Source organism: Rhinolophus sinicus, chromosome 16 (assembly GCF_057876585.1).
Source record: "Rhinolophus sinicus isolate RSI-liver-muscle chromosome 16, RSI-T2T, whole genome shotgun sequence".
Classification (NCBI taxonomy): domain Eukaryota; kingdom Metazoa; phylum Chordata; class Mammalia; order Chiroptera; family Rhinolophidae; genus Rhinolophus; species Rhinolophus sinicus.
In genome coordinates, this window is record NC_142516.1 from 2133048 (window position 1) to 2147569 (window position 14522).

At 54.3% G+C, this 14522-nt stretch overlaps 1 protein-coding gene across 2 annotated transcripts; it reads right to left on the reverse strand.

Moving 5' to 3' along the window:
* Nucleotides 1-9: 9 nt before the first annotated feature.
* Nucleotides 10-14322, reverse strand: FCN2 (ficolin 2). Of its 2 annotated transcripts, XM_074331332.2 has the most exons (12): nt 13824-14322; nt 9242-9374; nt 7847-7996; nt 6861-6964; nt 5225-5338; nt 4563-4616; nt 4149-4184; nt 3202-3234; nt 2676-2803; nt 2074-2203; nt 1073-1207; nt 10-501 (listed from the first exon to the last, which is right to left on the reverse strand). In XM_074331332.2, exons 4-12 carry the CDS (start codon nt 6952-6954, stop codon nt 254-256), a joined length of 972 nt encoding a protein of 323 aa, XP_074187433.2. In that variant the 5' UTR covers nt 6955-6964; nt 7847-7996; nt 9242-9374; nt 13824-14322; the 3' UTR covers nt 10-253. The 2 variants fall into 2 exon arrangements, with proteins under 2 accessions (XP_074187433.2, XP_019573781.3); XM_019718222.3 differs by lacking the exons at nt 7847-7996; nt 9242-9374; nt 13824-14322 and adding an exon at nt 7750-7787.
* Between the last annotated feature and the right edge of the window lie 200 nt (nt 14323-14522).

Below are 14522 nucleotides of genomic sequence, written 5' to 3' on the forward strand. Positions count from 1 at the left end.
CATTGTCAGTTAGAAAGCAAACAACTTTATAAAGAGCATTCTTCCTTAAGGTGCAGCTGTGGGGTGCGTGCATGTGTTGGGACATGCTGATGGGAGACATGGGGCCCTGAGTTCGAGTTTTTCAGAGTGGGAGGCATAGGGGCAGTGGGGCGCTGCAAGCACTGTCCTCGGCTGGGTACTCAGCGCGGAGCTTTCTGGTGCCGCCGTGCGGGTGGGTGCAAAGGAGTGGAATCAGGTCGCCGGTCTGCCCATCCTAGGTGGGCCGCACCTTCATCTCCGACACCTTGTAACTGTAGTTATACCCTTTCCCCGACTTCCAGTTGATGCCATTTGCAAAGCTCTCGTGGGACCCCCCGAGGTAGCGCCCGTTGAGGTTGGACACGTGACAGTCGTAATACCACCAGGCTCCCTGGTACTGCACGGCACAGTTTTCAGCAACTCTGTCGTTGTCTTGGTCTTTGGTGGAGAAAGCGTTGTTGTTGTGGGACGTCAGGGAATCGCCTGCTCAGAAGAAACAGTGGGGCATTTTACACACAGTATAGGAGGCCTTGGGTCCTAGGTTGAGCCAGAGTGGTCCAGGTGTCCGTACTGTGCACTGCACAACTCCCATGGCGCCACCCATGAGACCCCAGTGCACATGGCTCTGGTGACACGGTGACTCAGCATCCCCTCGTCTGGTCTGTCCCTGCCAGCTAACAGGCATCCTCTTACTTGGTGGGGGGCCACTCACTGCCCAAGAAGTCTTACGTTCCACGGGGGAGAGCGGCCGGCACCACGGAGTGAGCGGGTGGCCCACAGAGGGGTGCTAAACGGTCATCCTTCCCCACTTTTCACCCATGATGGTAGTAAACAACAATACCACCCCTTTTGGACTTTTTACTGCATGTGTCACATCGTCCTCAGGTACAAGTAGGGCAGGCATGTCATCCTAACCTTTGGACGAAAAAACTGTGGTGAGGTTAAGTCACCCCCCAGTGTCACCCAGGGGAGACAGAACCAGGACACTGAGGGGGTTCTCGCTGCTTCCCGAACCCCTCTGAAGGCCAGGCCACTGCCCAGCGTGGACACGTACCAGCACTGCCCTCCACAAAGGCTCCCAGGACCAGCTTGTACTTCTCGGCCTCGCCCGCCATCTTGAATGACGTGAACTTGGCAAATTGCCTATTTCCCTCAAAGTCCACGAGGTCCACACGGAGCTCGCTGGTGCCTGTCGGGGAAAGGTTTACGGTCCCAGCAGAAGGGACCCTCTGCCGCCAGGCATGGGAGGTGGGACATGTGGGTAAATTCTTAAGGGACGTCTGAGCTTGGCATCCAGGAAAATTCTACTGGGCACATATGCAATCCCGTGTTGCTGTAAGGACCCCTGTTTCTGAGTGTCCTCCCTGCTCTTCCACACGCCAAGCCTGAAATGCCACGGGTGGTGTTCATTTGATGGAATGAAGGAATTTTCTACTGAGAAAGTGTAAATTATCCCACAATGGCTGTTCAGCCACGAGCTATAGGCCTAGAAACTAGTAGCTTTCGCAAGAATCAGCAGCCCAGAGCGGGTACCATCAGGGCTGCCGTGGGGCAGTGGGACTACGATTTCTCAGTCACTTCAGGGCCGCCATGAAACGGATACCGTGCAGTGGGGAACCGGGGGGACGCCTGCGTCTCTTGGGGTGAGTGTGGCTGTGTGGGGCCTGCCACACGTACTCACTTGGGAGAGGTAAGGGAGGCCTAAGGTCCCAATTTCTGGGAAGGACCAACAGCCAGAAGTGGGAGAAGGGTCCAGCCCCTGCCGTCCGTGTCCATGTCACACAGCACAAGCCTGATGGCCTCAGGGTCACCTCCTACTTCCGGGAAAGTTAGTTGTGAGACTGGAAGGGTCTTCACCCCATAATCCGACTTCCTCTCATCCTAACATTCGGTCTAAGAACACACGTCCTAGCTTGTCACGGTTGTGACACTTCCTGGTCTCAGACTTAACCGCCTGTGGGTGGGTAGGTGGAAGGAGTGGGGTCTCCTGTTGCAGGTGGCCGGGGTCTAAGGTCAGGGTTCCCAGAGCACCAGAGCCCCCGGCACTGGCCCTACCCTGGGCGGTCAGGGCATGGATGTTGTCGTTCCCCAGCCAGAACTCTCCCAGCTGACTGCCAAAGCCCTGCTTGTACGCGGCCCAGTCCTGATAGAAGTCCACGGAGCCGTCACTCCGTCTCTGGAACACCTGTGGGGAGCAGAAGGGCTGGGAGACGGGCCTGCTGTGGCTGCACGGGTGGGGGGCACATGTGGGAGCAGCTGTGAGGTCACAGAGCATCGCAGCCGACCACCAAAGCACGGCCATGCGGGCCTCGCCACAGACCCCAGAGCAATCAGATGGGTGCCCACATGTGACTAAGGCGATAGTGGAGGCTCAGAGAGGGTAGGCGACAAGCCCAAAGCCACACAGGTGGAAAGCGGTCAGCTCCCTCTGGGCTCCCTCCACGGCCTGGATGCGTTCCCACACGGGTTCTGCCCCACCAACATTTCTGGTTGCCCCGTCCTCAGTGAAATGGGGGGGCCCAGCCCGTGACAGAGGGGGATGGGCATTTGACAAAGGCCCGTGTCCTCCCACCGGCTAGAACCTGGTCTGTGAGATTCCCAGGACAGCCACCTCCGCCCGAGGACCACACGGCCGTCCCCGACACCCCGACACTCACGGTCCAGCCCCCGCCGTCCGTGTCCATGTCACACAGCACAGTCAGGGGCCGGCAGTCGGGCAGGTAGATGGTGTGCCAGCCGCTCAGAAAGTGTCCCCTCGTGAGCAGTTCCTTGCAGGTCCGAGGTCCTGGAAACAGAACCGGGAATCGGATGACAGGGTGCGCAGGGCAGGGCAGAGGCTGGAGGGGCGAGGAGGACGGAGCAAGGACAGCAGGCATGTGCATGGGCCGAAGAGGACTAGAGCCTGGGACAGAGCCCCCGACCCAGCCCGCCAAGCTGTGACAGCCAAGCCCAGTCTGCTGGCCACATCCGCCTCCCAGGACTGCCCCCACCTGGGTCCCCAGGTCCGGGCCTTTGGAGTACGCGCTAACATTTCAGGGCATGAGACAGGAATGTCATTCCGGTCCTTCTGAAGGCAGCTGCCAGGTGTCCAGGCTGAGCCTGGCCTCCGTCATGGGCTAGTGGAAAGGAAGGGACAGAGACAGCCTCTGGGTCTGCCGGAGGGCACCGGGGCCTGTCACCCACCTGTGTGACATTGCTCAGGTTCCCAAGATTCTCCTGCAGATGGGGAGAGACAGGCAAACACACGTTAAAGGTGGGATCTTCAGGGCCTTGTCCTCAAACACAGAGCAGAAGATAGAGGCACGTTCTAGATCTTTCCAACACGGTGGTGATTACTACACCCCAGAAAAGCCCACACTGTCCTGGCTACCTGGAGGGCCGTGGCTCTTCCTGTGCTCCTGAGAGAAACCGAGTCACTGAGTTTTATTAACTGGCCACTCCCTTCAGCTGCTCTGTGCCAAAGGAAGGGTCCCCTCAGCCCCCCACGTCTCCAGAACGGCCTGCCTGGTCGGTGGCCATGGGATGCGAGGCTGCTATGTGGGCATTTTCTACATTTAGACACAACGTCCGGTGGAACCTGACCCTTCTCAGGTTATAGGAGGAGGGTCCAGGGTTGCATTTCCCGAAGCACGTTTCTCTGATTTTTGGAACATTTTGCAAGAAAATATATCAGGAAAGTATTTTATATTTGATAAATTATACATATGAGTATGCGTAGCATATAAATATGTAACACTGATATACATAGTTACAATATTCATTGATATATTTAAAGGTATATAGTCTACATTTACACATCTTCTGTGACCAGAGCTTGTCGTTAATAATCCGGCCACTCCTGGCCAACTTTGCATTTTAAACATTGCCCTCATTTACTGCAGGTGCGGGAACAGAATCCAGGAGAGGACAGGAGAGGGCCCCCAGCTCAGGTGTCCAGGGCTGTGACAGGAGAGGTGGGGATGGGACAGGCTTGGGCAGGTATGGGGACCCCCATCCCACTCCCCTCCAGAAACCTCCCCAGTAGAGGGAGGGGTTGGTCTCCCACCCCAGGGCCCATGCTCCACACCCTGGGTGCCCCTGTCTATTCAGAGTCGGCGAGTCACCCCCTCAGGACGTTGCAATGGGCTTACCTTTCTCTCCACGCGCGCCCTTCTCTCCTGGGTCTCCTATGGAGAGAGAAGGGTCAGCACAGCCCATGCGGGGAGATGGCACAGCTCACGCCCGAACGCCTGGTCAGCCAGAGAAGGGCTCGTCTTGTCCCCAAACCCCTCCCACAGCTGGAGTGAGGTCGGGGCGGGGGACAGCTGGTGGGGGGCACAGACGCCCACGTGTTCCTTCAGGGCCAGGGGTCAGTCCTGGGCCAAGGTCAGGATCCTGCCCTGGCTCCCCCAGGGGCTCTGACACCGACCCAGCCCCAGGTTGAGCCGAGCGTCCCTGGGGCAGGGTTCGGCTCCCTGGAAACGATGCCTGTCACAGCCCAGAAGTGCCCTCTCCTCTCTCTCCCTTGCCAGGCTGGGGGTCTCCCCTCTTCATCAGGTTGTTACCTTTGGGCCCCGGCGGTCCTGCCTTCCCAGGGACTCCGGAGGGGCCTCGTTCTCCTGCAAATTCCAATACACATCACTGAGCCCAGCGCCCAGACCCAGGACCCGAAACCCCAGGCTGGGAGGCGCTGCTCCCGGTTATCTTTGTGGCCGTGGCCCCCCAGGTTGGACCCTGCGGAACTAGAGGGAGGGTGTCTGGACCCCCACCCTCACAGGGCTCCTTGTACCGTCAGAGGCCAGGACCTAGAGACCAGGAGCTCATCCCAGAGAACTGGGGGCCCGAGTCCCAGCTTTGCCCCACACCGAGGGAACCTGGGGACTTTTCCTAAATCCATGGCTGCGGTGTCCCCATCGGAAGTCTGTACCTGGAAACTTTCAGCCCCAGAGCTCAGGTGACACTATAGAGGGACATAGACTTAGGGTCCTGCCATGTCCACGTAGAGCAGGGGTGGGTCAACGCTATTTCTTGCCAAAACAGACACAGAGCTCAATGGGCGATTAAGACACTGGCTCCCAACTAAGGGCGTTTCCGACCCCGGGGGGACGCGGGCTCTGAGCAGGGCAAGACCCAAGCTTCCCCCCTGAGACCGCAGGGCCACTGCCCAACTCTGATATGGGTCTAACAGGGCAAGAGCTCAGGGCCCCCCCCCTCACCCTGCACATACCTCTCCCTCCTGCGGTGCCTGCCTCTCCCTTGGGCCCTGTGGCCCCGGGCAGCCCCGGGCAGCCCCGGAGAATGGAGAGCTTGTCGGAGCCCTCCAGACCCAGCAGCTTCACCTCTGCAGACAGACACAAAGGGCCATTCAGTGTGCTGAGTTGAGGGCCTTGTAGAGCCAGAAATAGGCTGCCCCATCCGAGGGCATCTGCCACCCAGGTGACCTCAGGCCAGGCTGATGGCGGTGGCCAAATGGGGGGCAGCCTGCAAGTGAGGTTTTCCTGCCTCTGGTGGACACTGGGCAGTGGGAGTGACACAGGCCGAGCCCTTGGAGTCCTTCCTTCCCTGGGGAACCCAGCTCCTCAGCGCTGTGTGTCCCCGGGCGAGTCACTCAGCCCCTCTGGGCCCTGTCCCCTGGGCTGCCAGTGGGGATAAGAACGAGGCTGTGGGGGTTAGACTGGATGACGCACATTTAGAAAACCTTAGTGTGAATCACGGTGTTTAGAAAGAGCTTCATAGACAGCAGATACTTTCAATAAATAATCACAATAAACATGGAAGACTTGGGGCATTTGGGTCAACGAGCACTTTCACCCGCATTCCTTGAGCACGTGACCAGGGCTTCCTCAGCTGAAAGGGTTCTGTGTAGGTCCCTGGGAGGGGACACGTTTGATATAGGACACAGAGGAAATCCGTCCGGCAGAACTGGGACCAGAGATTCATTCACTTCTCAGAGTTTGAGTGTGTTGACTACAAACCAACACACCCGTCTAAGAGACAACTGAGTGAATACGGAAATGCTGTGCCCCAGTGGGTTCCCAGCTGGTGCCGTCGCTTGGTCTGCCTTTGCCCGGTCCTCACTGGTCAGAACCAATGTAGAGTTCATTTTCATAATCCTTAATGTTTGCTCATTAGAAAAGAATATTGGCAATTTTAGACATTTAGAAAATAAGACACATTTAGGGAAGAAAATTATCACCCATGATATTACCAGTGAAGGGGCCCCCATGTGTGTTTCCTTCCTGACTCATTCCGGCTGTTCTCCACTGTACATGGTGGAAACAATTCCTCCCGGTCAGTCCCACCTGGACCAGGCTAGTGATAGCAGGACACACGAGGCCCCTCGGGTGGCTCCGGGTCCTGGGTCACAGCACCCTCCTCTAGTGGGATTGAGAAGCACCGGGTCCAGTGTCTCCCCAGTTGCGAGGGGGTGGAACCAGGCATGTGAGGCAATGGGCGAGGGACCGAGGTCTGGAGCCCTTCGGGACAGTGTCACCCTTGCTCTGTCACCTCAGGGACAGAGTGGGATATGCTTGTCCCCAGAGCCAGGAAGGTCCCAGACTGAAAGTCCCACAGCACTTGGTGGGAGCTTCTGGGCCATTTCTCAGTGCTGGTGGTAATGACGTAAGATCCACCAGCGCGGCCCCGCCTCCTCACGCTGCCTGTGCTGTGGGACTCGCGTTCCTCCGTGGAAAACCTGAGGGCCTCCTCCTGCAGACAGTGCTTAAAACATACTGTCTCAAGAATAAGAAAAGAATGTTCGAAAAGGCATGGGGACTGGTACACAGGAGGTCGTCAGTGAGTGGAGGCTGTCAGTTCTCAGAACTGACCGTTTTCAGGTCCTACTCACCTGGCGTCTGACTCACCTGGGCAGGTGTCAGCGGTCGAGGCTGAAACGCACAGGAAGGTGACGGCCAGCACAAGGGGCCCCATGGCCGCGGCTGCTCTGCTCGGCTCCATCGCGCTGCTCCTGGCGGCCGAGGAGATCTCTGTCTTATAGGCCTGCACCCACCCCAACCTCTGGCTCTATTTGTCGCCCTGGTGGGGATGGCCACTTCCTCCCCAAGCTTGTGGCGTCACCTGAAGGTGGAGATGCCTCAGAGGACAATCTTCCACACCCCACACCCCACTTAGGGAGCAGCCTATTAATGAGCTTCCTCTGTAATGACCCCACTTCCCCTCAGCTGGAGCACTTTCTTCCCAGCAAGAAGACGTCCCAAGGTCCAGTGTGGGGAAGGGCCCGCCTGCCTATTTGTGTCTTTAGAGAAGCCCAAGCCATTCCCCTCCTTTTCCAGCACTGTCGACAACCTTCCCTGAGGACAGGGCTGGCAGGACCCCACTGAGGCTATTTGCATACAATAGGTTCAAGTCTACACAGGTAGAGACTTCCCCAGGGGGTTTAGGGTGGTTAGAGGGCAGGGAGAGGAGAGCAGAACCTCTGGGGAAGGGGGGTGGCTTTTGACTGCAATGGACGTGACCTGGGGGAGGCTGTCCAGGCCAGGCCAGGATGGCTAAGGGCTGGCGCCCCGGGACACTGACAGACAAGTGCCAGTCCAGCCAGCACTATAAAGAGGCCAGACCGTGAACCAGACTGTGGCAGCTTCAGGCTGGGTGGGGGAGTGGCGGAGGTGGCACTAAATTGCCCTGGGGGCCATTTGACACCCACCCCAGCCAGGGACGGACCAGGCAGACCAGGAGTCTCAATGCCTTTTCCACAGCCCCAGAGAACTGGTAAATCCTGAACGGAGCTCTCACCTGGGGTTGAGTCCAGTTAGAGACGGAGGTGGCAGGTCTGTGCCCCCAACCCCACCCACCAACAGCCCCCGTCCAGGTGTGACATTAGAATCCTGACCCCACGTCCAACAAAACCACGTGAGGATCAAGGTTCCATCTGTTCCCTTTCAGGGTCCCTGGGTCCGTGGGCCTGAGACTGTGACGTTCCGATCATAGGGAGGACGAGACATTCCCCGTGTCCTCTGACTTCTCAGCAGAGTCCTGCAACCTGAGGTTAACAGGAGGGAAACAAGTCCATGAACACACTGACTTCCTGCACACACGGGAGACGGGAGACGCTCAGGGGACATGGGTAACCACCCGGTGGCTTAGAATTCAGGACTAAAACGCTCTTCCTAGGGGAGGAGGAGACGTCGGCCTCTAGGGCGAGAAGCGGTTGTAGGGAAGGTGATGGGCGAGGCCTTGGAAGATGTGTGTGACAGTCTGTCTGCCTGTCGCGGGGACTTCTAGCTCCTGAACTGAGCTTCCCACTGGGTGCAGACAGCTCGGGACACTCAAAATCGCAGTGTTGATATTTTAGCATAAAGGAATCTGTCAGTTTGGTATTTTGAGTGTTGGCTGTATTTAAGAGCATTTGGTCCTGTTAGAGTGACAACCTAATAAGCTCATTGAAAATGTAAACTTGAGTAATGGAACAAGCTAGTGATGTATGTAGAGGTCTTACCGCGCTTCCATTTTTGGAGCATTTAAGGGACCCCTAAGTTCATGCCGTGTTTATGTTATTAGATTTCTGAAAATTAGCTTATCCTCAGGAGGCTTTGTTAAAGGTAGACAACTGAAACGCTGCAGCACAAATTTGAGTATATTCATCTTCTAAATGCAATTAAAATGCTTAAAGCTGTTAAATTAACTAAGTCACTGAGTGGAACAAGAATTATTCATAGGTCCCTTGAAGGAAGTTATTAAAAATTTCCTGTTATACATAAAGTTTACAAGTCAAACTTAAGTGCTTAAGGAATCATTGGACTTTTGAAGTTATGAGTTTAGTAAACTGAACAAATGACATTTAAATTAATTTTAAAAGGTGGTGACACACTGAGTGATCTTCTCTGTGCAACAACGGATACAACACTTAGTGAGAAACACCATCGAGGAGAAACAAGCCTGTGTCTCAAGGATGGGGCACAGCTCAGCTACTGTGCCTTTGAGGGAACCACTTGTTATGGGTGGGGAAACTGAGGCCCAGAGAAGGAAAGAGGCTGCCTGGGGCCACACAGTGTGGTCCGCTGATCTCCCTACAGGCCCCTCCCTTCCTCCCACACCCGCCCTCTGGCTCAGTGCAGGTCCCCCCCCTCCCCGAGGGTGAAGGGTGCAGAAGCAGGAGCTCGGCCTCTGGCCCAGTGTCCCCTTCACTCACAACTGGCAGCTCTAATGGCCCCTACACAGGAAGTAGACATGCCAAGGGTCCCTCTGGAGCCGGAAGGCCACCCACATAAGCGAAGGGCTGACTCACGGACAATGATCAAAAGTTGAAGTCCTGTCACTGGCTGCCTTACGCTTGGGGGCTGTCCTCACTCCCGAATTTCAGAATTCTGTTTCTGCTGGTACTCCAGAAGCATTCCAGGGGCCAGTGCATGGTGACTAGGCTGCACAAGCAAGGGAGAGAGGGATGCTTAATGAGCACCTGCTATGTGCCAGGGGCTGGTCTGTGCCCTATGACACTGTGAGACACAAAGCAGACAGGTCTCTGTCCTCCTGGAACCGGTTCTATTGAGGGAAGACAGAAAATAAGCAAATAGACAAACACATACAGAAAAACGGTGTGATCCGATCCCTGAGGAAACAGTGTGCACTCCAAAGGAAATACAGAGAGTATATTGTCAACGGTTCATCAGAATGCAAGACGTAAAAGCAGAACTCTCTGTGACTTCACACGCAATCGTCTTAACAGGCGAATATGGGTGCTCCTGGCCAGCACCTCTCCTCTGAGCCACGACCCCAGGACCCACACCTCCTCCAGCCTGTGTCTGTCACCTCCCATTCATGACCCCTATCCGGAGGGTCATCTGCAGTCCAGCCAACCGGAGGGGAACAGCGCATGGGGGACGCTGCAGGAGCAGTGTGGGCCCTGGTGTTCACGTGTCTCTCACCCTTCAGCCCACTTATGGCCGGCCGTGAACCTCAGCCCGTGTGACCACCAGGGACACTGGGGAAGGCAGCCTGGTGAGTGACTGGAAACTGTGTTGCTGAGCGTCAAGACAATGGGCTGAGACTATCAGAGAGGGCGTTTTTAAGGTCACTGCTTGCGTCGTGTATGCTTTTGCTTTGATGAACTTTCATCCTGTTTGTGCCGTTGAAGTGCGTTTCCTGTAAGCGTGGTGTGTTGCTGACACCCGCTTTTCTCATCCACGCCGACACTCCCTGTCCCCTCTGCTCAGCTGATTCCCAACACCGCCTGTACTTGTTGGATGTGGTGGTTTTTAGTATTTTGTGCTGCCTCTGCCTTGACTTTTGGTTCAATCTCTTTGTATTCCATTTAGTGGTTGTCAGGAATTTCCTTGTGCATCTTTCAATGATCACTGGCCCCCTCGAGTGACTACTACACCACTTCGCATGTCATGGATGAATCTTCCCACAATCCTTCCTATCGTGGGTATAGGTTTTGCTGTACTATAAACCCCACCTTGAATTTTTATTATTTTTGCCTTAACAAGTCAATTGTCTCTTCACAACATTTTTAAATGAAGGAAGGAGTATTTGATACACATCCTCGTATTTCCCATTCTTGCTGTCCTTCGTTTCTTCCTAAGGGTCTGCCTTTCCATCTGGCATCATCTCCCATCAGCCAGAAGAACGAACTCCTGGCTTTCTAGGAACGTGGCAACAACCTCTCACAGCTCTCACTTACCTGAAAGTGTCTTTATGTCACCTTCACTGTGGAATCATAGTTTTGCTAGAATTGTATTCTACACTAGGAATTCTTGTCTCTCTTCACCTTAGAAATGGCGGGTTTCACTGGAGATTCATTCTATTGGTCAAACTGAGACATTTTTGGCTTATGTTTCTTCAAATATTCTTCTGCCCCATTCTTTCTCTCTCTCCTTTGGATGACCACTGTACCCTTCGGTCCGCTTGACACCTTCCCATTGGTAATTACAGCTGGTTTTCCTCACCTGCTTGATAACCTGTGTTTTCCATGCTTCCACTTGGGTACTGTATCAGCACGTTTACATACTCAGCACATTCTCATAGTCACTAATCCTTTTTTACATTGTCCATTCAATGAATTTTTTTTATTTATTTCAGATATTGCAATTTTTATTCCTAATATTTGCAGTTGGTTCATACTTAGACTTTCCTTATCTCTTTTGAAATCCCCCATTTCTTCAACTATTACTGTGTTTCCCCGAAAATAAGACCTAACTGGAAAACAAGTCCTAGCATGATTTTTCAGGATGAAATACACTGAACATTAGCCCTAACGTGTCTTTTGGAGCAAACCTTAATATAAGATCCAGTCTTATTTTCAGGGAAACACGGTATATCCATCCATATTATTAAAAATATTTACCCTCCTTATTTGAAGTCTTTGTCTGTGAATTCCAACATCTGAGGCACTGTTCACTTGTTTCTATAGACCTTTTCCTCCTAATTATGGGTCACACTCTCCTCCTTTTGTGTGTCTAGTAAGTCTTGATTCTGTGCGAGACAGTGTGCGTCTGTGCTCTTCCTCAGAAGAGAGCTGAGCTGGTGCTGGCAGGCAGTGTGGGTCATTTGGATCCTGTGGGTACTGGCTCTGGGCTTGTTCAGGTGGCTCTATTTTGTCCTTAATCCATGGGGTTAAGTTTCGTCCTGGGAAACTGTCCTTTTACTTAAGGATCTGGTCTCCTGGGTTTTCAACCAAAAGCCTGAGGTGTCTATCAAATCCATCTAAAATGATGGGATTTGAATGCAGACGGCCTCCCTGACGTTGGGAAGTGCTGAAATGTTCACTCGGCTGTGACAGCCTTCCAGCGGTTTCCCTCCAAGAAGGTGACTACCGCTCACCTCATGCATGCTCAGATCAGCCATCGTCAGCCAAGGATAATAGTCTTGTAAGCAGATTTTAGGGCTTTCCCCATATGGTTCCTGTTCTCAGGATTTTCCACCCCAACCTCCAGCCACTGCAGTAGCCTAGATTTCTGACACTAAGTCCCAGCCTGATAAGACAGCCTCCCCTTCCTTGAGCAATGTCCCCTGTATCACATGGACTGGGGGGACCCTCAAGAGAAAGTCAGGATAGCTGCTGGTCTCGTCCCCTGTGGTTCCCTGCTCTTGTGGCTTGCCCCCAGCTTCTGCCTGCTGTTAGTCACTCTCCACTGCCTTCAAATGGTTGTGTTTTCATTGATACTCTAGAATTTATTACTTGTATTGAGTTCATCCAACCTAAGCTGTCTTCCAATTACCAGACGTCTGAATGGTGAGTTTTCTAAGTGCTTAGTTCCACAAAGCCTGTCTGAAGAGGTGGCATTTGAGAGCTGAAATGCGTGCATCAGACATACGCTATTTAGATGAGAGTATTACAGAAAGGAGGAGATCTTGGTGGGTTTGGGAAAAAGAGAGGCCAGGGCATCTGAGGTAGGCAAGGATGATGTTATTGGCGGGGGGGTTGGAAGGTACTGACAATGCAGGTGTGCTGGCATCTTCTCTGGCACTAACGTTTTTCATGGTCTCTGCTCTGCTAAAGTGACCTCCTAACAGGCCTCCATGACTTCCACACCCTCTGCCACACCAGAAGCCAGCTGTTCATTCCTAAAACTCAATGCCGATCACCTCCATCTCCTCTTCTCAAAACCTTTCCCTGGGTGTTTGTCCTTCACTCCTGAACGGAGTTCCGTCCGTGGAAAGTGTCCAAAGCCACTCTTCCTATTTCGAGCCCAGCCTGATAACCAGCATCATCCTTCATTTTTCCTCTACCCTCTGGCAAAACTGAGGATGCCACCATTATCTACACTCGGTGCATCACTGTCCCTGCCTCCATGGCATTTCTTACAATGGTCTCCCAGCTATGAGCACCCCTCCCTCATTCATCTGTAAACCACTACCTGTTTGGTCCTTTCTTTCTCTCTCCTGCCCGAGTACCAATCATATTCCCCCAGAGGAAATTTAATGCCAGCTATGGTGGAACAACCACCGCGTGAGGCCCTGCTGTCCTCCGCCGGCAGTCATGTCCACTGGCCTCAGGCAGGAGATGGCAGCCTCCTTCGCCAACAGGTGTTAGATAGATGAAGCCCACACCACACTCTCCTTCCCCTGCCAGAGCCGCCTCCACACTCTTCCTCTAATGCTGTTTTTCTGCATCAAATTTCACTTTAATAAAGATTGTCAAGTTAATTCTACCAAAGGATCATTGACAAAATAAAAAAACAAAAGCCCTCTCAAGTATTTGAAAGATTTGCGTTTTAAAGAGATTCCAAACTTTATACAAAAGGAACAAAATTCCAGCATCAGAGGAGCCCCGGGTGGAGGGGGGTTCAGTACGTTTTGAGTCTTCGTGAATCCCAGAAGGCAGGAGGTACCTTCCTAGTCTATGGCCAGGCTGGGCTGAGGTCCAAACACTGGAAGACCCATCATCCTACATGTTCCAAGCAGCAGCGGGACACCTGGGAACTTTCTAGGATTATAAGTTCTCAGCACCACCCACACTTACTGAATCAGACGCAGGGGGAGAGGAGCACCTGGCAACCTGTTTCAGCAAACCCTCCAAGTGACGCTACGCAGGCTCCCGTGGGAGAACCATCGGCCACGACCTCGCAGTGGCTTCCAGGCCCTGACCTCCCCTCCTAGAGCTCGGAGAAGAAACAGCCCCCTCACCTGTGAATAACCTCTCTTCCTTTACTCAATCCTCTCTCATCACCTGGTCCCAGGAGCCCCAGGAGTGGAGACCGGGAGCCACACTGTCTGCGCCACTCTGAGCTGAATATGGAGCCCTGATGGAAAGCCCACTCCACCCAATTGTCACCAGAGCCCACGCCTGGCCAAGCAGGACTCCTGCCTCACATGTTGCCTCCGCCTCTAAAGCACGTGCCGAATGGGTGACCATGGCTGACACTCACCCGCACAGTCCTTATGATGTTCCAGGCACGACTCCTGGCAGCTCCTGTGCCCGTCATGAGGGCTGTTGGGCAAGACTCCAGGGGGCTGAGTCAGCAGTGGGCTCGTGCCGCCCGCTCGGCCCGGGGAGCACATGGTGTGACTCATGTGTTTCCCATAGCACGAGCTCTGAAGGCAGCAGAGCTCAGGGAAGCTGGCATGGCAGCTGCTGTCCCATGGCTGGGGATGGGCCGTGACGTTTGCCACCTGGCCAGCTCAGTGTCAGTCCTCTAGGCCAGGAAATCACCGGGAAGGATGGACCTGGCCCCGCTGAGGTCGACGAGCAGGATCACGGAGTCAGATCCGGTTTGTCGTCCAGGCCGGGCCCAATCCTGGCTTCCATGTAGACCCCTGGTGATGTGCATTTGTGGGGACCTGCCTTTTCCCCATGAGTCTGTGCCCCCTTATCGCAGCCTGCTGGGGCCTCGCAACCAGTGGAGCTCAGGAAATGAGCGGTGAATACCTAGTGCCCTGGGGGCACCTGTGGGTAGGGCCTGCATCTCTTCCATGTTCCCATTGCCATGACATCTGCCTGGGCCAAGGTGGGGGCTGCATCACAGTGGACTGGTTGCGTGAGCCCCGAGCTGCCCCCCCAGGCTGCCTTGGCTCCAGCTGTGGAAAACGGGGCTCCTTCTGCGCCATGGACAAGCTCCTCTCCTCAT